Below are 20635 nucleotides of genomic sequence, written 5' to 3' on the forward strand. Positions count from 1 at the left end.
ATCATCTCTATACATTTTCCCCTCGCCAATCAACTTTTTAATGAGAGTACGCCGTTCTTCTGAAGTTAGAGACTGCCCCTTTCACTCTCAATTTCAGACACAAGCAACTACACACCTTCGCTACCTTTTATCTTTAAATAAAGGCGACCTATTTAGTCACTAACCTCCATGACTGAACTTCATCCTGCGATTATTTTCTATCCACTCCATTGAACTAATGATCCAGTCACACAGAATCAGCAGCTCGCATGCTATGGCTTTTGGATATGTTGGTTTTCTATTACTCTGCGACACCAACTAGTGAATTGTTCGGCATGCAGATATGTAATTTCTTCTAAAACAGTGACTGATCTGGTCAGTGAGGTTAGATTTCTATTACTTTGAAAACAGCTGTATTAGATAGATAATTGTGTGAATCTCCAAGCTTTTCAGAATTAGCTGAACACAGCGAACAAGGGTCAAATCTGACAAGGAGCAGCCTTGGGAAAAATGGACAGGTTTACTTAACAGATACATGCCACTTCATATCCATGAACATTTTCTAAACAGAGTCACACCAACTTCTCATTTTTGCTTTGACGTTCTCAATTTATTTTTTAACACTTGCTTGAAAAAAAAAAAACAAAAAAAAACCTTTAGTGCAAATCATACAGAGGAATCATTCAAGAACATGATTTTAAATTATTATTAATAAATATACACGAGTCCATTTACATTTTGAAATGCTACAAGCACTTTTCACAGTTCAGTCTCCCAATCTATCCTGCACATCCAACAGGTTACAGTCAGAACTAGAGAAAAAAAAACACCACAGCTCGGGCTGAAAAGGCCAAGAAAGAAAGAAAACCAGATACAGACAGTTGTCAGATTTTGGATTGCAAAATTAGTGGTTCAGTCTCACGAAAAATAATTACCCTGTATAGCAGTTATCTTTCAAACCTTCAGCTGATATAAGGAAAGAAAAACTTTAAATAAAACAATAATTTTTTGATTTGTGACACTGTGTAACATTTTTTTTTTTATCCCACAAGAATATCGTCTCCCAGACAAAAACCTTCATTGATAGAAACAAAAAAAATGAAGTGCTTGTAATTTCCAGGTTAAAACAAACGTATTAGACTTTCAGTCACAGTACGGAAAAAAAAAACGGCACAAACAAAAAAAAAAGGTTTGATAAGTATCCGGGGGAAGATGTGCAAAATAAAGCATACAAACAAGTTAGTACATGGGCTGAAAACGCGCAGACACCAACCTACTGGGACCGGTTCTGTCAAAAATGCAGCGGACTTCACAGGATACACACACGGTGTTTTCTAGTTAGGGTTGCAGTGCAGACGCATCAAACGGCAGGACTTCACAGATGTAAGTTTATTCACACCAATCTGTAAAATGCCCATTTGTCCGTAAAGAGACGACGCATCCCTGCACTTAACCTGGGGGAAAACGTTCATAAAAGGCATGCAGAGCATGCCGTAAACCTCTGAACAAAACCTACACAAAGAGCAGGCGTGAAAGCAACTTTCAATAAGAAAATGGTTTCAGTTTGTTAAAAGCAGCAAAATAAATTATCGATTATCTGAGAAACACTTGAGGATGAGACCTTTTCACCGCCGTCATGCTGTAGGTCGCCATTTTTAGGAAACGATGGCACGCAGGAGCATTTTTATTCAGACTCGTTCAGTAGCAGCGGGGCGTCAAACAAAACGATGATGCAGCATTAATCTCAGTAAATGTTACATAGAATCATGGAAAACATACGACCGCTAGTGTTTCTAACAGCTCATGATTAGAAAACATATCAGGACTTTAAATGTAGAGCTCCAGGCTAAGGTTACATTTGTATAGTGCTACTTTTTTATCATTATTATTATTCAGTTAATTTAAGTTCAGGAAGAAAAAAAAAACTCTGCATTTACAATTTTTGAACAGGAAACGTTCCATTTATTTACCCAGATTATTTACCTTCCCCACCAGAACTCAAGAGGTCCATGATCGGATTGAGCGCTGAAGAACTAGCTGCTTTAACAGAAAACGTCTGAAATCAACGCAGCATGCAGTCAGAACTGAAACCAAAAGGCAACAGAGTACAAAACAAGAAAAAAGTGCAAGTGCATGCCAGAAATGATTGCCACCTGCCATGCTCTCAAACCGCCCATCAGGGGGAACAACGCGAGCGGCACGGTCCATCCTACTTCCTTTTTCCTAATTTGTGGCGTGAGGCGGCCAGATTGACTCCAAGTGCAGCTCCAAGCTGTTGACATCAAGCTTAATGCCGTGAAGAAAATCTTTCTCGCAAGTCCCAAGCAACTGAAATGGTTCTCGCACATTTGCACGCGCGCGCTCGCTCCACGAAAAGCTCCGCGTCGTGCGCTCTGTATTGGGTCCTTTATGTACAGTACGATGCAGCCTACGAGTCCACCGGGCCTTCCAGCGTGAGCACTAGTACTTCTCCCTGGAGAACAACGGAAAAGCGCTTCCTACAGCAGAGATCCTGCAACGACAAAAACAGAACATGGATTTAAGTTTCTGAGCAGAACGCACAACGAACCGTCGGGCTTTCTGCACAGCATCCTCCACCTCCAGCTTTACCCCTGGGAAAGATAGTAAACCACAGTTTACTAAAGTTATTGCTGTTTTCTTTAAATCCATGTTTACTGAAATATGTACCTGCAAATGGGAAAGGGAGGGGGGTGCAAGCCATGTACTGAAAGCATGATGACGAGAAGAGGGGAAGTAAAAGGAGAAGAGCAGCAACGGCAGGAAAGAGTGACATCTAGTGGTCATCCGGTATCCATGACTGGTTGTTTGGGTGTCTTGCCAGGAAAACGGCCTGGTCTGTCCTACCATCACTAATGTAAATTAAAGGCTATTGTCCATGGCGTCACTAGCTCACTGAAAACTGATCCAAAACATGCGGTCGAGTCACCAGACACAAAATCTACCGTTTGCCCACGGTCAGCTCAGTCCCCAGAACTAAAAGCTCAAGAGAAGAGAGCATAAGAGAGGACCCAGGACTTTGGATGAACCGAGGAGACTGTGCAAGGAGGAACGCTGAAAGATCCCCCCCCCCCCCCTCTCTGGAGGCTCCAACTTTTCCCAATTGTCAGAGCCCATAACCGTGGCACAGGGAATATTAATCATAAAATATTTCAAATATTTCTTTTCTCTGCCACACTGAATGAAACTCACTCCAGACAGTATTTCTAGTAGGGCTGAACAATTAATCGCATTTTCAATATAATCGTGATTTAAAATAATGCAATTTCCAAATCGCAGAGGTCTGCAATTCTTGGCTATGTAAGTTAACAATTAGGGAATTAGACACGTCCATTAGGTGTCAGTAAAATGTTTAAAGTGGGTTTGCCTCCAAATAGAAGGGAAGACAGTTGCAGCAGTGAGATAATCTAATTTTATTACTTGTTTTAGAGTTTATATAATCATACAAAGCAATAAGTACTGGTCAATCAGTTTAATACATAGACTTGCTTGTTGGTTGGACTTTGCACTTTTATCTTCTACAAGGATTGATGTTCAATTAAATTAAAAGCTGTTCTCTTTAATAATATTCTGATCAATAGAAACATTAAAAGTTCATATATAAAATAGTCCTTGTTTACAAACATCTTTATTTAGAGGCCATTTTTGTTGCTTGTGGTTAATGAGGAGAAAAGTCAAAATTGCAATTTTGATTGAAATATATCGTAGGCAGAACGCAATCATTTCTGCTCCGAGATTAGATGCTGTGGGTCTTTTAGCAACTAATCCACATGGCGAGGAAACAAATTGATTTGTTGTTTGTATATATTTTGAAACACATGATAAATTAAACTGGAAAAAAAATTGCATTAAATCACAATATTAAGAAAAAAAATTGCAATTAGATTATTTTACAAAACCGTTCAGCCCTAATTTCTAGCTTTATCAGTGTGAGGTTACACAGTAACGGGCCAATTCTTCCATCCGTTGTGGTGAAGGAAGCGCTGAGACAAAAAAAAAAATAACCAACCTGTAAACATTAAAACCCTCCTCAATGGTCACGATTTAAAGAAAAATGAGACCCTGGATACAAGCAGCTGAGATGAGCGGCCCACTCATTGAGATGTGGAGCTCCTTAGGGGCTTGAAGCTACCGCTACACTGTAAACTCAATAAAATTTAAAAATGGAGTTGGTTGATTAGCATTAAGCATCCAACCAGGATTCCTTTAAGTCACATCCTGCTGGGAGCAGACCCAGAGAACACTAGACGGACTATTATCCATCCCTACTGGCCTGGGAATTGTCCAGGGAGGCCCAGCCGGGAGCTGGAGATCGTCTCCAAGGAGAGGGATTCCTAGGTTTCCATCCTGGTCCTGTTAACCCTGAGACCCAGTCTTGGACAGGTGGAAGACTTAGACATGAGTTATGGATTAATAAAACGGCCCCGGGGCCTCGTCGTACGGACCAACAAGCTTCAGCCTTATCGGTCCTCTTAACGGTATTTTTAAGGTCACAACACTGACTGTTGCCAACGATTCAGCAACTTTTCAGACCGCTCTAGCAACTTTCATTCAAAATCGACAAGCAGTGGATCTAGTGATTTTTTTTCATGTTGTTTCAGACTTTGGCAACAAGTAAAAGCACCGATCTCTCTGAGTTTACCGTCTCTTCAGCAAACCATCAGCTGTGAGCCCCTCCCACTCTGAAATCTCAGTCAGTCAGTCAGTGTTGCCGTGCTGCTGCAGCAAACTCAGCTTGAAGTCTGTTTCCCATGAGCAAAGTTTCCACTGGATAACAAAGCAGGACGTAAATATCTAATAAATCTTTTATGGGTTACACTTAAACAAATCCCTCCCTGTAACTGATTCACACACAGCTTCTCATTTATTCAGCCCATGCACTGCTGCTGCCACTCTTTTGGTTAAAATTGATAGTATGAAAAAAATGTATAAATATAGTTTGTATGCAGGTGAAATATTATTTAGTACTTGAAATTATTCAATAGTTTTTTTTCTGCTTTTAGCATAGTTAGCGTTTTTAATAATTTTTTTGCCTTATTCTCTCTATCCTATATTTCTCTATCCTACAACATACTTTTTATTCAAGATATAGTGTTTTAGCCTTTTACTATATAAAATTATTTATATAATGTTTTTATTGCTCTATTTCTATAGAAAAATATTTTGATTACTTTTGTTCCAAATGTTTAAAAAACAAAAAAAAAATTTTCCCCTTCTGTTTGATTAAGGAAGTATCGCTAAAATAAGGAGCATCGTTAAAAGTAGTAGTATCGATAAATCCTCAATGATACCCATCCCTAGCTGCTGCTGCAAAAAATGCTTTTATTCTATTGATTTTAAGCCTTTTTGTTTACACATCGGGACGCCGTTCCTTTCATTTACACACAGTTAAACGTAGAAACAGCTGCTGTGAAGTAAAACAAAGCATTTTATTTACCTGCACATCCCGGTCTACGTCGGTCAAGCTGAGGTTTTCCGCTCGGGGCAGCTGGCGATGGCCCCGGCTGCTGCGTCTTGAACCTGCGAGGCAGGGCGGCCATCTTTCTGCGGCGGCTTGACGATGGTGATTTTGATGGGGATCCTCTTGACGCTGGTCTGCACCCTGCCGTACTGCCGCATGGACGGGTTGAAGGTGCGGATGGGAACCTCTGCCAGAGCGGGCGCCTCTGGCTTCGGCTGTATGCTCTCCTTGATGATTATTTTACTGCGCTTGCTTGAGAAGACAGTCTGCACCGGCAGAATGGCGGGCCTCTTGGTGGAGCCGGACGTCTGCAGCCTGGTGTTGTGCCGAGGCGGCGCTTGCAGTTTCCCCTTTAAGTGGGACGCTCCTCGGAAAGAGTGCTCGTTGTTCTCTTTGGTGACAGAGATCCCTCCTTCCTTCCTTTTCTTCATCTCTTTGGGCTTTCTGGGGCAGACGGCCATGTGTTTGGTTCTGCTGCGCCGCATTGTGAACTCCCGGCTGCAGTGGGGGCAGACGAAGATCTCCACCTGCGCAGGCGACAGCTTGTTGGCCGCGGGGATCGACTTGTTCCTGTGCGGCATTATCCTCTGGACGAACTTCTTCTTCCGCTTGTTCAGGATTTTGATCCTGACGGGCGACTCTTGACCTGGCTTGGAGCGGCTCACTCTGACCGCGGTGTTCAGGCCGTTGGCGGAGTTTGTCGTGGACAGCACGCCGTTTTGGGTTTTCGCGAAATGCCGCAGGGGGACGGGGTTCTTCCTGGGCGTGTAGCGCTTCTTGTCGCTGGCGTTCGCACACGCCAAGATGTGCTTGTGCAGCTCCGGCATGTTGTCGAAGCTCTTGCCGCACTTGGTGCACCGGATGGCAGTGCTGAAGGTCTGCGGGATGTTGTGGGTGGTGAAGTTGGTGGCTGAAGCCAGTGACCCGGCAGGGGATCGGTTGTGGTAAGGGAAAGGCGGCGGCTTGAAGCTGGGATAATGCTGGTTTATGCCAAGGCGAACATCCGGCCCTTTGATTTTACCTCCCTCCGAAGTCATGATCTTAATTGTGGTGAAGAGCTCGTCGGCCGCCGCGTCGGCTTCAGATTCCTCCTTTTTCACCGGCCTCTTCGACTCCTCTGGCGATCTCGCGTCTGCGGGATCCGTGCTGACTTTAACGGTGTTGTTGTAGTTCTGAGGCCTCAGTTTTCCCTTTTCGTCTTCTGTGTAGGAGCACTGCTGGCCAGGGTGCAGCTCGCTCTGATGCTGCTTCAGATTGCAAAGGTAGACGAACTCTTTGGCGCACAGGCTGCAGACGTAGGTCTTCCCGACCCCGTGGAGGCTGGACCGGTGGTCGAGCAGCGCCGACGGCTTGCCAAAGAGCAGCACGCAGAACTCGCACTTGTACGGCCACTCGTCGGCGTGCTCGGCGACATGATGGCCGAGCTCTTTCATGGAATGGAAGAGCTTGTGGCACACGTTGCAGATGAAATTCTTGGTGAAGGTCTGCTCTTCAGCGTCGGCTGCAGCGTCATCTGAGAGCTCTTCCTCGGCTGTGTCAGGAGGAGGAGGGGGTGGAGAGCTTTTAGGAGCCGTTTCAGGCCCAGAAACGGACCTTTCTGGTGCCTCCTCAACTTGGCCGGTTGGAGGCTCTGCACTAACAACGGGTTCTGGACCAGGTCTTGAGTCGTCCACGGGAGGGGAATCAGGCCCCACAGGGGAGTCGGGCGTCATGGTTACAGGCTCCGCGATGGAGGAAGCAGGAACAACGCGGTCCACGGTCTGAGGCTCGGGCAAGGATGTGACCTGTTGCTGCTCCGTGTGATTAATGACCATCTGAGTGAGTGGCGGAGGCTCAGCGGGATTCTCCTGTAGAGTCACTGCGGCTGGGACGACACTTCCTGGGGTCTCGAGCGCTATTGTACACTCTATTAAGACGGTGTTGCTAGCTATGTCCAGTAGGGAGTCGTTTAAGGTTACAGTGGACGGGAACGGCACTTCTGACACAGGAGCCGATTCACCCAGCGGCGGGTTGAGTGCAATCTGCTCGGTGAGAAACACGTGGCTAGGGAGGTTCAGAGTCGGGTCGAACGGCTGGGAGAGGGCGACGATGTTTGCAGAGTTAGCGGCGGCAAAAGCAGTGGCCAAATCGCACTGTGACGAATTTAACGCGTTTTCTGTGCAGATCACCAGGGGCTCGGGGGATATGTTGGGGCCGAGCACCTGGATTGGCTGGCTCGAAGGGCTGGAGATAGATGGAGGCGGTGCCAAAACGGTGATTAACGAGGGAGCAGAAGGGAGCACGGCGTGGGTGACGGGAGAAGAAAAGGCTATGGCGCACGGTGCCGACGGCTCCAGGGAAGCCAGAGAGTTTGAGGGCAAGGGAAGTCCATAAACAAGGCCCTCGGCAACATGCTCCAGCGAGCTCAGAACATGCGACCCCGTTACAAGAGTTAAGTCTTGCAACAGGTCGACGGGGGTGTCCGGATTCACCTGGCCTACTTTTTGCCCCCCACTCCTTATTAAGACCTTTTCCACCACACTGGAATCAGGACCCATATACAGAGGTTCGGGTTCACCGGGGCTCTTTCTCTGTAAACTCAAGTCGAGCGCAGCATCGGCTAATGCGACGTCTTCGTTTCTCTTGACCGTGTTGGAGAGATCCAGGGGTCGCTGGTTGCAGGGATTGCCGCCGGTCGCCGGGGCCCAGCTCTCGGACACAACGGGACTCCCTTCTGGCCCGGCAGCCGACTGAGTCGTGTCATTATTCTCAAGCCCCGTTTGCTGGACGGGTGACCGACGCTGACCCTCGATCTGTCTTTTACTTCCCTCGCCCAAATCTAATGGATCTGGCTCTCCTGCTTCTTCGTTTGCGGCAAGAACTTGCTGCGGGGAGCCAGTTGGAGAGCTCGTCCTTCTCCTAAACTTTCCCGTCCCAGAAGGTAGGACAGGGAGTGAGACAGGCGACGGCGCCTTCTGTTCATCGGTGATGAGGGCCACTGTGGGTTGGAAACCCTCCTGCTTCTCAAGAAGCTGCTTTAGTTTTGGGGAGAGGAACACCGTGTGCTCCTCCTGAACGATCGCGGACTCCGCGTTCTGAAGGAACAGATTCTCGATGAGCGAGGACGAAGACACGACCACCCCAGACGGCAGCTCGGCTTTAATCTGAGGCAGGAGAGGCGGCGTCGCGGTTCTTCTCTTGGATTGTTGTTGGCCGGGCATGTCTGCGTCCGCGTTTAAAACTTGGCCAACAATTAGGGCGTCCAGCCCAACCAAAGCCGAGGACCCGGAGCGGATCTCCATCTCGCAGTTTTCCACCGTGCTCGTTGACAGTATCTTCCCGTCAATGTAAAAGCTAAGGTTCTCTGAAATGTTACTGGACACGTCGAGCATGTAACGAGCTCCTTGCTTTTCATTACTTTCCAACACAGCTGTGGAGAACGTTTTCTTAGTCTGTTGTTGAAATGAGTCACATGGCAACTCCTGGGGGATTTCCTCTTGCGGCAGCTTGGCATATTCTTTTCCAGCAGGCTGCAGCTGGTTATCGTGGATCCTGCCCTCCTGGTGCTGGTCGTTCGTACTTGTCGTGGATACTTCCTGTAAAGATTCGCACGGGTGACGGAGGTGCGTGTGCTGTTCCAGGCCTTGTTTGCAGGTAAAAGATCGGTGACAGAGCCGGCAGACGAACGCATCTTGATCTGCGGCGTTAACGGGGAGCCTGTGAGAGTATATGTGCTCCCTGCTGATGTGTAGCTGAGCTTGCGTCTCCTCCCTGTCTCCAAGTTCAGAGGCGTACGAGTGGGAAGAGTCGTCCATTGTCCCTGCGGAAACTGATAGCTGTCTGAGCGATGTCCTTCACACAGGATAGTGGCAGCAGTCACGCCTATTGAGAGAAAGGAAATACTGAAATTCAGAAGCTTGATACAGGACATTAAAGATCTACAGCAAATCAACTTTAGCAACGTAGGAAAATACTGAATGTTAGGACTGCTGGAAAGATTAGCAATCAAAGCGGAGGGCTCGGCTGGTTAATGTCATTTGTGGATCTGAGCAGCTTAGCTCCATCTTAAAAACCCGCATGGGCCCTTAGACTTCTTTAGGGAAATCACAATTTGCCAAATAAACTACCAATGAAAACCAACCAATACGCACTTCTTCATATTACTAAACAGGGCAGGAAATACTCATAAAAGCTAAAGAGTATCAGGTATGGAGCAATAAGAAAACAGCCTTGCTACTAGGTAGTAACATATTTAAACAATATACATTATATTTATTAACTCCAATGAAAAAAACAATTTAAAAAATGGAATAAAAAGCTGTTCGATACCAAGGTAAACAGGGTCCGGGCAACGATTTAACATTGTTCTGCCTAGATCCATAAATTTGAGTAAAACCTAAAAGGCTAATGCAGAACAGAATGTCTCTAAATTGATGCACCATTGAATATAACCTGTTGTGGAAAAGTATTTGTACCCCTCTCAGATTTGTTTTCAGATCAGATTTTTTTTTTTTTTTTTTTTTTTTTTTTTACAGACCAAACTAATTTAAACATCAGACCACAAAAATAAGTGAAAACAAAATACAGATTTCTTATAAGCTAAAACTAGCTGCCCAGACAAACCTGCTCTATGTAAAACCACAAGGTGCTCCTAAAACCTAATAACTAGTTACGGCAGCAACTGTCAATCGTTTGCTATAATGAACAAACTCATCAATGAGGAAGAATTTTGGTCCAACCTTCATTACAAAATTGCTTTATTTCCACCACACTGAAGGATTTTTGTGCACAAAATGCCTGTTTAAGGGCAAGTCACAGTCCCTCAATCTGATTTAAGCTCAAACTTTGACTAGGCCACTTAAAGGCAACTTTTTAAAACCATTTATAGGGTCACAGGTGGACTTGCTGGCATGTTTCGTATCACTGCCTATCCCTCACGGCACAAACCAAGTGTGCTTTTGAGCATAGGGACCACAAACCGATGGCCAGACATCCTCCTTCAGAACTGTCTGATGGAGCGTTACGAATCATGGTTCAAACAATTACAGGAGTTCATCCAAGTCGTGAAGCAGTAAAACAGCCCCAGATCATCTGTATGATCTTTTTGTGAAATTCTGCATTGGTTTAATTTTGGATGCAATGAGAAGCTCATCCCTCTTTTGACTCATCAGTCCACAGAATACTTTCCCAACAGTCTTGGTGGATCATCGAGATGCTTTCTTGGCAAATGTTTGATGGGCCTGTGTGTTCTTTTTGGTCAGCAGCAGTTTTCACATGGGAACTCTGCTTCCAGTTGCCCGTCTACAAGTTTAGTAAGTCTGGGTGTGGCTGGTGAAACGGAGCATCGCTTTTTAAAACCTGCTGTAAATCACAGTTAATTCATGAGTGTAAATCACAAGTTGAATGAAGTTTGTGTTAACTCTCGCTAGGTTTATTTCATATTAATATGTTTCATTATCTTTTTTGTTCTCAAAATGTGTGACTTCATCCCTTCAAGGATGTTGAGGCTGCAACAAAATGCAGAACAAAAGAAAATAAAGCATAACAGAGGATAAAAGAACAGATCATCCCGTTGCAACCGCAACCTTGATATCCTTGAGAGGGATTATTGTAAATTGCCTTTTGCTCTCAGTAGGTGTGTGGGGCAAGTATAAAATGTTGAGATAATGCCAGTGCATTTTTGACATAAATCTTCTGTTCTAAGACAAAATGGCAGGCCTGTCGTGTCTGATTTCTCTCTCCCTTGAATCCAGTTTGGAAAACAAATATAAACCCAACAATATAAAAAAGGTCCAAAATCAGCCATGTTTTTTTTTTATTCTTTTTGCATTTACTTATTTATTTCACATGCAACCTAAAATACACGTTTTAAAATGTGGATTTTGCGTAATATTACGCACACAGCGCAAGCTTTCAAGCATATAAACAAGAGCAAACACGACTTTTAAGTAGATGCGACTCGCCGTTACCTTAATAGAACAGGAAACCGGTGTGTTCTTGTTGTAATGAGGCACTATTAAATATATGAGCAGAATCAATATCATTCAAGGGCCTACAGTGATAGTTTAATAGAAGCTATTTTTAAATATTCGGTTTCTGATTACTGTACGCTGCCCCCCAATCTTTTTTTACACCCCTTCCACGTACATGCAGATAAATAACAGCAGTTTTATTTCAGTAAGTTAAAAGGCCGACAGGCGTCGAGGTGCGCCTCCCCTGCCTCGGTGACGCTCCTCCGTCCTTGCTCCATTGCTAACTGCTCCCACAACACGTCGTCACATTCGCTCTCCGGCTACAGAGCCAGCTAGCTCGTCTCAATTTAAGGTCATCTAGATTCGCGAACGAACGCACGATTTTAACCGTGTGCCGAGCAGAAAACAGACGCGAAGAGATGCCAGAACGGACGTCTCTACGCACCGATTTAAACAGGGCAGTCGTTATCGAAGCGTGTACGCATCAACCGATAGCTACAGATGCTATTGCTAGCTTGCTAGCTCCAGGCAGAAATAAAGCCGAATGTCTAACGCGGCGGCCCCACACACAGTTTGGTGGCTCACACTTTCAAAGAAAACCTCCTACATGTACATACATGTTGCTTCCAAAGTTGAAGAGTGGCTCGAAACAGTCGTGTTGTACACCTTGTAGACAGCTGTTTTGTCCACTTTACTCTATCAACAAAATTCCGGCGTCCTGATTGGCCAGAGAATTAGGATGTCAAACCGTGACCAATCAGCGACAGGCTTCTTAAAGTTGAATTTTTAAAAGGACAAAAAGGACTCCGCTTGCAAATTATCAACTTCTGCCATAAAATATCTAAAGAGAGCGAGGAATTAAAACCACCTAAATTCAAGCAATAATTGTGCTGTGTGAAATCTGTTAATTAATTAGTTGGGGTTTTTTTTACATATTGAGATAACACTAACAAAGGGAAAACTGTGTTTTAAAATAATAAAAAAAAACTGGACTAATAAATTATTATTTCACATTTTTGTAAATTTCCGATTTACTTATTTGCCATTCTAATTTAATGGCATTTATGGACTCATCTCGTGATTTATTTAATTGCTGAGAGGCATCTCAAGCTTGCTTCTTGCTTACATTAACTCATACTTTTCTATGTTTGTGTTTAGGACATATACAATCTGGTGATTCGCAGTTTGGAATTATGATAAAAAGAGCATTCATTTTGAGAAGATATCAGATTGAAAATCTGTGAAAAAGCAGAATCAAATTAAAAGCTCCCTACTGCTCTGGGGAATTATAAAATAGTTTTACATTTTTTATATATATATAGTTCAGTAGTCTTTTAGGACTTGTCAAATATGCTTGGCGGGTTTAAGAAACAGAGTGAAATAACTAATATAAATAAATAATAAATAATAAAAAAATTCCATAAAAGTGTAATGTATCATCTTGACCAGTAGATGGCGAAAAACTAAAAGACATTGTTTCAATATAAGACTAAACTGAAGCGCGCCGCCGTGTCTGCAATTTTTTTAACATTTACAGATTTACTGGGGAAAGATTATTTTTTGTATTTATATAAGTATTATTTGTGGTGATTATATTGCTTTTTTAGTTGAACAACAAGATACTGATTGCATAATCACCTTTATTCAAGAAACAGATTGCAAACTATCTGTGCATGCAGAGAATCTAATTAATTAGCTTATATTTACCCAACTCAGTTCTACTAAGCTTTGTTTATATCACCCTTTTTATGCAATTACGCATTTTGTCATGATTTGTCTTTGGATGAACCCGGACACAGCACGCACACACAGAGCTAGTTCTTGAAGTGAGTTTTATTGCACAGAATGATGAGTGAATGACGAGAGGAACCAGAGTCTTTATGGACGGAGGTGAAGGGTGCGGAAGCTGGCTAGCAGAAGGAACACGGGGAGACTGACCCGGAGGTGACTCGGGAGCGAAGGACCGTGGAGCAGAGCTGCGGAGCTGAAGTCCTTGGAGCAGAGCTGCAGAGCTGAAGTCCTTGGAGCAGAGCTGCAGAGCTGAAGACCGTTGAGCAGAGCTGCAGAGCTGAAGACCGTTGAGCAGAGCTGCAGAGCTGAAGACCGTTGAGGCAGAGCTGCAGAGCTGAAGACCGTTGAGCAGAGCTGCAGAGCTGAAGACCGTTGAGCAGAGCTGCAGAGCTGAAGACCGTTGAGGCAGAGCTGCCGAGCTGAAGACCGTTGAGCAGAGCTGCAGAGCTGAAGACCGTTGAGCAGAGCTGCAGAGCTGAAGACCGTTGAGGCAGAGCTGCAGAGCTGAAGACCGTTGAGGCAGAGCTGCAGAGCTGAAGACCGTTGAGCAGAGAGTCAAACTGAGAGACCAAAAGCCAGCAAGCACCAAAGGGACCAGAGAACACTAGGGGAACCAAAAGGACCAGAGAACACTAGGGGAACCAAAGGGGTCAGAGAACACTGGGAACCAAGGAGCTAGAGAATACAGGGGACCAAGGAGCTAGAGAACACTAGGGAACCAAGGAGCTAGAGAACACTAGGGAAACCAAAGGGGTCAGAGAACACTGGGAACCAAGGAGCTAGAGAATACAGGGGACCAAGGAGCTAGAGAACACTAGGGAACCAAGGAGCTAGAGAACACTAGGGGACCAAGGAGCTAGAGAACACGGGGGAAACCCAAGGAGCTAAAAACACTGATGTGCCGGAGCACGACTAGGGCGTGGCACATCAGGGAAAGGTCCGAGCGCTTGACAGCGCCGGGGGAAAGAGCAAGCGCTTGACAGCGCCGGGGGAAAGAACGAGCGCTTCACAGCGCCAAAGGGATTGAACGGGCGTACACAACGCCAAAAGGGAAGGATCGGGCGTACACCACGCCAAAAGGGAAGGATCGGGCGTACGGAAACGCCAAGGAACGGGCGTACATAAACGCCAAAGAACAGGCGTACAGAAACGCCAAGGGGGAGGAACAGGCGTACACAACGCCAAAAGGGGAAGGAACGGGCGTACACAACGCCAAAGGGGAAGGTAACGGGCGTATGAAACGCCAAGGGGGGGAAAAGGACAGGCGGACTGATACGTCAGAGCTCAACAGCGCAAGAAAACACTGGAGCACCACTAACATACAGAGACACCGGGGGGAAAGGAAAGGGCGTGCGAATACGCCAAGGAACGGGCGTATGGGAACGCCAAGGGCAAGGTACGGGCGTATGGGAACGCCAAGGGCAAGGAACGGGCGTATGGGAACGCCAAGGGCAAGGAACGGGCGCACGGGAACGCCAAGGGCAAGGAACGGGCGCATGGGAACGCCAAGGGCAAGGAACGGGCGTATGGGAACGCCAAGGGCAAGGAACGGGCGTATGGGAACGCCAAGGGCAAGGAACGGGCGTATGGGAACGCCAAGGGCAAGGAACGGGCGTATGGGAACGCCAAGGGGGAAAGGTCTGGCGGACTGACACGTCGGAGCTCAACAGCGCAAGGAGACGCTGGAGCACCACTAACGTACAGAGACGCCGGGGGTAAGGAACGGGCGTGCGAAAACGCCAAGAGCAAGGAACGGGCGTATGGGAACGCCGAGGGGAAGGTACGCCGGAGGGTGAGGGAAGCGCTGGGGCCCAAGGGACGAAATCGCCGGGGCGTGAGGGAACTGCCGGGGCACAAGGTAAGCAACTCGCCGGGGCGTGAGGGAAACGCCGGGGCGCAAAGGAGAGACTCGCCGGGGCGTGAGGGAAACGCCGGGGCGCAAAGGAGAGACTCGCCGGGGCGTGAGGGAAACGCCGGGGCGCAAAGGTAAGTAACTCGCCGGGGCGTGAGGGAAACGCCGGGGCGCAAGAGAGAGGTTGCCGGGGCGTGAGGAAAACGCCGGGGCGCAAGGTAAGCAACTCGCCGGGGCGTGAGGGAAACGCCGGGGCGCAAGGGTAAGTAACTCGCCGGGGCGTGAGGGAAACGCCGGGGCGCAAGGGAAGCAACTCGCCGGGGCGTGAGGGAAACGCCGGGGCGCAAAGGGGAAACTCGCCGGGGCGTGAGGAAAACGCCGGGGCGCAAGGGTAAGTAACTCGCCGGGGCGTGAGGGAAACGCCGGGGCGCTAGAGTAGGGATCGCCAGGGCGTGTGGGAAACGCCGGGGCGCAAGGGAAGAGATCGCCGGGGCGTGTGGGAAACGCCGGGGCATAAGGGTAAGATTGCCGGGGCGTGAGGTAAACGCCGAGGCAGAACGGCCGCACACAGCGCCGAGGGGAAGGTATAGGCGTACTGCTATGCTAGGGTTCAACAACGTACGGAAACGGTGGAACACAACTAGCATACAGAAAAGCCAGGGAAGAGGACAGGCGTGTGGAAACGCCAGAGGAAGGTACAGGTGGGCCATGACACTAGGGCTCTACAGCGTATAGAAACGCTGGAGCACAACTGGTGTATGGTTACCCCTGGAGAAAGAACTGACGTATGGGAACGTCAGGGGAAGCAAGAACGAAGGCGTCCTAACACGCCAGAAAACACGAACAGAGGGCGTCCTAACACGCCAGGGAACAGGGAATGTGCCGAGCAGCAACTGGCCGATCGCACCAGAGGCTCAGCCGGCGACAAGGGAGCGCCGGAGGGCTCTGGTAGCGGCTTGCATGCGCTGGGCAGCAACAGGCGGGTGCGCCAGAGGGCTCAGCCGGTGACTAGAAGCGCCGGAGAGCTCTGGCAGCGCCTAAACACAGAAGAAGACCAAACAAGAGGACTAGGCTAGGGAAACAATGGACTACTACACTAAGACAGGGACTACGGGACTAAGACGGAGGCTACGGGACTAAGACAGAGGCTACGGGACTAAGACAGAGGCTACGGGACTAAGACAGAGGCTACGGGACTAAGACAGAGGCTACGGGACTAAGACAGAGGCTACGGGACTAAGACAGAGGCTACGGGACTAAGACAGAGGCTACGGGACTAAGACAGAGGCTACGGGACTAAGACAGAGGCTACGGGACTAAGACAGAGGCTACGGGACTAAGACAGAGGCTACGGGACTAAGACAGAGGCTACGGGACTAAGACAGGACTCGAGAGGAACTGCAGGGGCTAGACGAGAAAACCAAACAAACCAGAAAACTCGGAGGGGAACCGAAACCTAGAACTAAACTATAAAACAAAGCAAAACAAGGAGACGAGGGCAGGTACAACTAAACTGAAGAAAAACTAAATAACTACAGCTAAAAATAGAAACTCGAGAACGATAGGAAATCTAGGGTGAAAACTAAAACTCAGGACCAGAATACGAAACCCTAAAGGGAAACCTAGAACACTTGACCCGAACTGAAAATAAACCCAAAGCAAAACAGAAACTCAAATACTTCTAAAGAGAACAAAAACCTGCTAAATAATTCCAAAACACAAAATTCCTAGAAAAACCAAACCTATATAAATTATCAAAAAACTGAAAATCTAATCAACTTAAGAACTCTAGAGGAACACTAGAAAACTGTAAAACCAAAGAATACTAAGTAATTCAAAAACTCGGGACCAAAATAACTCAAAAACAACAACTAGAGAACTGGAAGTCTAACTAAAACGAGAATCTGAAAAAATAAAACTGAACTAGGTAACTAAGATCTAAGGAGGGAACTGAGACACGCAGACAGGAACTTGAGATCGCAGGTAGGAACTGGAGACACAGACAGGACGTTGAGAGCGGGGACCTTGAGACACGGACAGGAAGTTGAGCACGCAGACAGGAACTGAGGCGGGGCGGATCTTACCAGCTTCCGCACCTAGGCTCTGTGCGTGCTCGGGTTCATCCTTTGGCCGGCCCGTAATTGTCATGATTTGTCTTTGGATGAACCCGGACACAGCACGCACACACAGAGCTAGTTCTTGAAGTGAGTTTTATTGCACAGAATGATGAGTGAATGACGAGAGGAACCAGAGTCTTTATGGACGGAGGTGAAGGGTGCGGAAGCTGGCTAGCAGAAGGAACACGGGGAGACTGACCCGGAGGTGACTCGGGAGCGAAGGACCGTGGAGCAGAGCTGCGGAGCTGAAGTCCTTGGAGCAGAGCTGCAGAGCTGAAGTCCTTGGAGCAGAGCTGCAGAGCTGAAGACCGTTGAGCAGAGCTGCAGAGCTGAAGACCGTTGAGGCAGAGCTGCAGAGCTGAAGACCGTTGAGCAGAGCCGCAGAGCTGAAGACCGTTGAGCAGAGCTGCAGAGCTGAAGACCGTTGAGGCAGAGCTGCCGAGCTGAAGACCGTTGAGCAGAGCTGCAGAGCTGAAGACCGTTGAGCAGAGCTGCAGAGCTGAAGACCGTTGAGGCAGAGCTGCAGAGCTGAAGACCGTTGAGGCAGAGCTGCAGAGCTGAAGACCGTTGAGCAGAGCTGCAGAGCTGAAGACCGTTGAGCAGAGCTGCAGAGCTGAAGACCGTTGAGGCAGAGCTGCAGATAGGCGCGGGCGCGGGAACTCTGGCAACCAGACGTGGAAAGATCTCTGGACAGAGGCGCAACAGAGGATGACACAGACTGAGACTGAACGGAAGTGAATACTACGGGCCGGCAACGAGAGCAGAGAGAGGTATGCTTAAATAGGGGTGGGACCAGGTGGAGGCAGTTGCGGGTTAATTGCAGCCTGACAGGTGGAACCCATCAGGCTGCGCATTAACGAGAGAGAGGGAGAGAGGCTCAGCATGCAGCCCTCACGCTGCATCCTGACACATTTCAAAATGTGTTCAAATACAGTAAAATCAAGCAGTGCACACTGAACAAAAATCCAACAAAACACAACTTATAACTTGTTTTCAAGCCTTCACTATATGAAAAACATACAATAGTTAAAAGAAAAAGTACAAGTTTTAAGACTGCTTCTGTACAATAACTGATTATGTAAAGAAATGTTGTTGTTTTTATCAGGAAAGTAAATTGTGACAGTTAAATAGCCTTTCCAAAACACTGACAGGAATCTGGCTGCACATGTTTCTGTTCTGGTCCGGGAATTAAGAGGCCAGGATCTTGGTGGCAAAGATGTCTCGTGGGGTTTTGGGAGATAATGCACAAGGAAGCTTTCAGGAGGCAAATACTTTTTTACAGCAAGTATTGGTTTGTAATTATTCAAAACCTCTAGATGCAGTCTAGACTTTTAGGGCAATAGTTTAATGACGGTAAGCTTGAGGTAGTTTGAAAAGGTCTAGATAAAGAAACACTGGTCATTTCCAGCCCTGGGTTTTAATTGGGGGTAAAACCTTTTTAAAGACGCAGGATGGAGCAGAGCCAGCAGACATCTTGAGATGCAAAAGTGTAATCGTGTGTTACTATTGAAATATTTCTATATCTGCCAAGGTGATGAGAGAGATTAATAATGTTCCTAATAGACAGAAAAAACACAATAAAGACATGCTGTAATACAGTTGGGTAACTGTAAATCCTTGGTAAAAATATTAAAATATTCAATCATTGTTGGGTACAAGTTACATTGTGATCTTTTCAGTCACTTCTGTCATTTCTGTTTCACAGCTGTTCAGAAAACAGAGGCCACATTGTGGTGACATACTGAAGATTAATAACAGGCACTATGTATTCTCTACTCTGTTTTCCTTAACAATCGTCCATTGAATCCAAACAGCTGAACCCCTACACGGATGCACCGCTAACCCTTTGGCTTCCCATTACAATTATTTCTAACCTGTAGGAGTTTTTCAGACCCCTCACCCCTACCCAATGTGCTTCTGAGACATGGTTGTGCATATGGGGAGGGCTTTTCTTATGGCACATGCATGGTATGTCTCTTGTTATGTTGCATGTGGGCTGAGTGGTGTTTCACTGTGACACCACATGCCAGACCTCTGCGGGCTATAATGAAACATCATAAATAACAGGCGTAACCCAGCCTTCTAAGCCTTACTTTTTCCTTCTCTGTATTTTAGTATCGGCGTTATACACGTTGCATTTGACTTGCTGAAACAGCATGACGTGGAACAAAAGTCTTGCAACCATTGTATAGTTATTTTAGTGGTAGGGAGGTTAGGATTGTGTATATTCATAGCATGCTGTAACGAGTCCCTGTGGACCTGCTAAAAACTCCGGTGTATCTTTCACAGCTGATGGCAACTGTAGCTGGGAAACTTTTGTCAGCAGCTTGAAACTGGGTCTCTGACTTATGCATTTATCAAATCATTGTTTAGGCAGTTGCCGATCATCCAGAAGTAATGTTAAAGCATCAACGTTGGAGAAACAGGAATTGATTAGGCAGAAGCAATTAGTATGATCGAGAATTTAAAAAAAAATTATGAATAAAAAAAGGGCACTCCATAACAAGAAAAAAAGTTCAAGTTTACATATAAGATTTCTTGCTGTGGTTAAAAAAAAGCCAATACTTTTATCTGCATAGTTGGCTGGTGGAAACAGGGATCACACGTGTTTAAATTTACCAATGCATGCATTCATACCTCAGTGACCCCTGAGAAGTTCACCGGGGGGGAGAAACCTAATCCGTTCGGTTACTGTAGCGTATACGATCATGTGTGTGGACATGAACACGGAAACACGACCCCCAAGCCTAAACATGTAAAAGCTAAGTGAGACATTTTGAGTCTTACCATGTGGAGCACGGATATCGTTCTCAACAGCGAATCAGAGCAACCTACTGCGTGCAGCATGTACACTGTATATAAACTTTTGATTTGTTCGCATTATCCCGAACAATATCCGAACAGAATGTCTAACGTCGCCGTGCCATGATGTTTTCACACGCAAGTGAGTGTTTCCGTATGGATATGATTTCTGCAGGTAAGTTCTGAATGTATGTGCACCCTGTTAGATTTAGTTCACAAGGCTACTGTTTGAAACATCCAATCAAAACAACAAAAATAACAGCCTACACAAATTTGTAAAGAGTTTTAATTTGTTTTTGTAGTTATAATATGAAGATTTTCTAACTGAGGTTCTGTTAAAAGATTATAAACAGTCATTATCTCACCTGCAGCCGATGATACAGTTGTCATCTTCATCTAGCATAATGCCAGATGAGTTGGTCCTGGACCTGTCATAAGCTTTGCATTGAACACAGAAGAACACAGGATATGACAGAAATAGGTGGTGCACTACCAGTGAGCTTCCCACAGGAAGCATAAAAACACGACAGGTAAAGCCGTTCCATTCAAAGTAAATGTCTATTATAAACATAAAGCAGCATAATAGCGTTTACTTCAACCACTAATATTTCTGCTTTGTACACACGTCAGGTTTTTTTTTATTCAGCAGAGTGGAATCGCTTCA

At 46.3% G+C, this 20635-nt stretch overlaps 1 protein-coding gene across 2 annotated transcripts; it reads right to left on the minus strand.

The window, feature by feature from the left end:
- Nucleotides 1–534: 534 nt before the first annotated feature.
- prdm2a (PR domain containing 2, with ZNF domain a) lies at nucleotides 535–12144 on the minus strand. Of its 2 annotated transcripts, none has more exons than XM_012853730.3 (3): nucleotides 12027–12144; nucleotides 5435–9319; nucleotides 535–2491 (listed from the first exon to the last, which is right to left on the minus strand). In XM_012853730.3, exon 2 carries the CDS (start codon nucleotides 9250–9252, stop codon nucleotides 5458–5460), a length of 3795 nt encoding a protein of 1264 aa, XP_012709184.2. In that variant the 5' UTR covers nucleotides 9253–9319; nucleotides 12027–12144; the 3' UTR covers nucleotides 535–2491; nucleotides 5435–5457. The 2 variants fall into 2 exon arrangements, with proteins under 2 accessions (XP_012709184.2, XP_035992100.1); XM_036136207.1 differs by lacking the exon at nucleotides 12027–12144 and adding an exon at nucleotides 11407–11782.
- Between the last annotated feature and the right edge of the window lie 8491 nt (nucleotides 12145–20635).

Source organism: Fundulus heteroclitus, chromosome 1, assembly GCF_011125445.2.
Source record: "Fundulus heteroclitus isolate FHET01 chromosome 1, MU-UCD_Fhet_4.1, whole genome shotgun sequence".
Classification (NCBI taxonomy): Eukaryota; Metazoa; Chordata; class Actinopteri; order Cyprinodontiformes; family Fundulidae; genus Fundulus; species Fundulus heteroclitus.

Bases quoted from the DNA above. Each gene is read 5' to 3' on its own strand.
- prdm2a (XM_012853730.3), bottom strand. From the start codon at position 9,252: ATGGACGACTCTTCCCACTCGTACGCCTCTGAACTTGGAGACAGGGAG.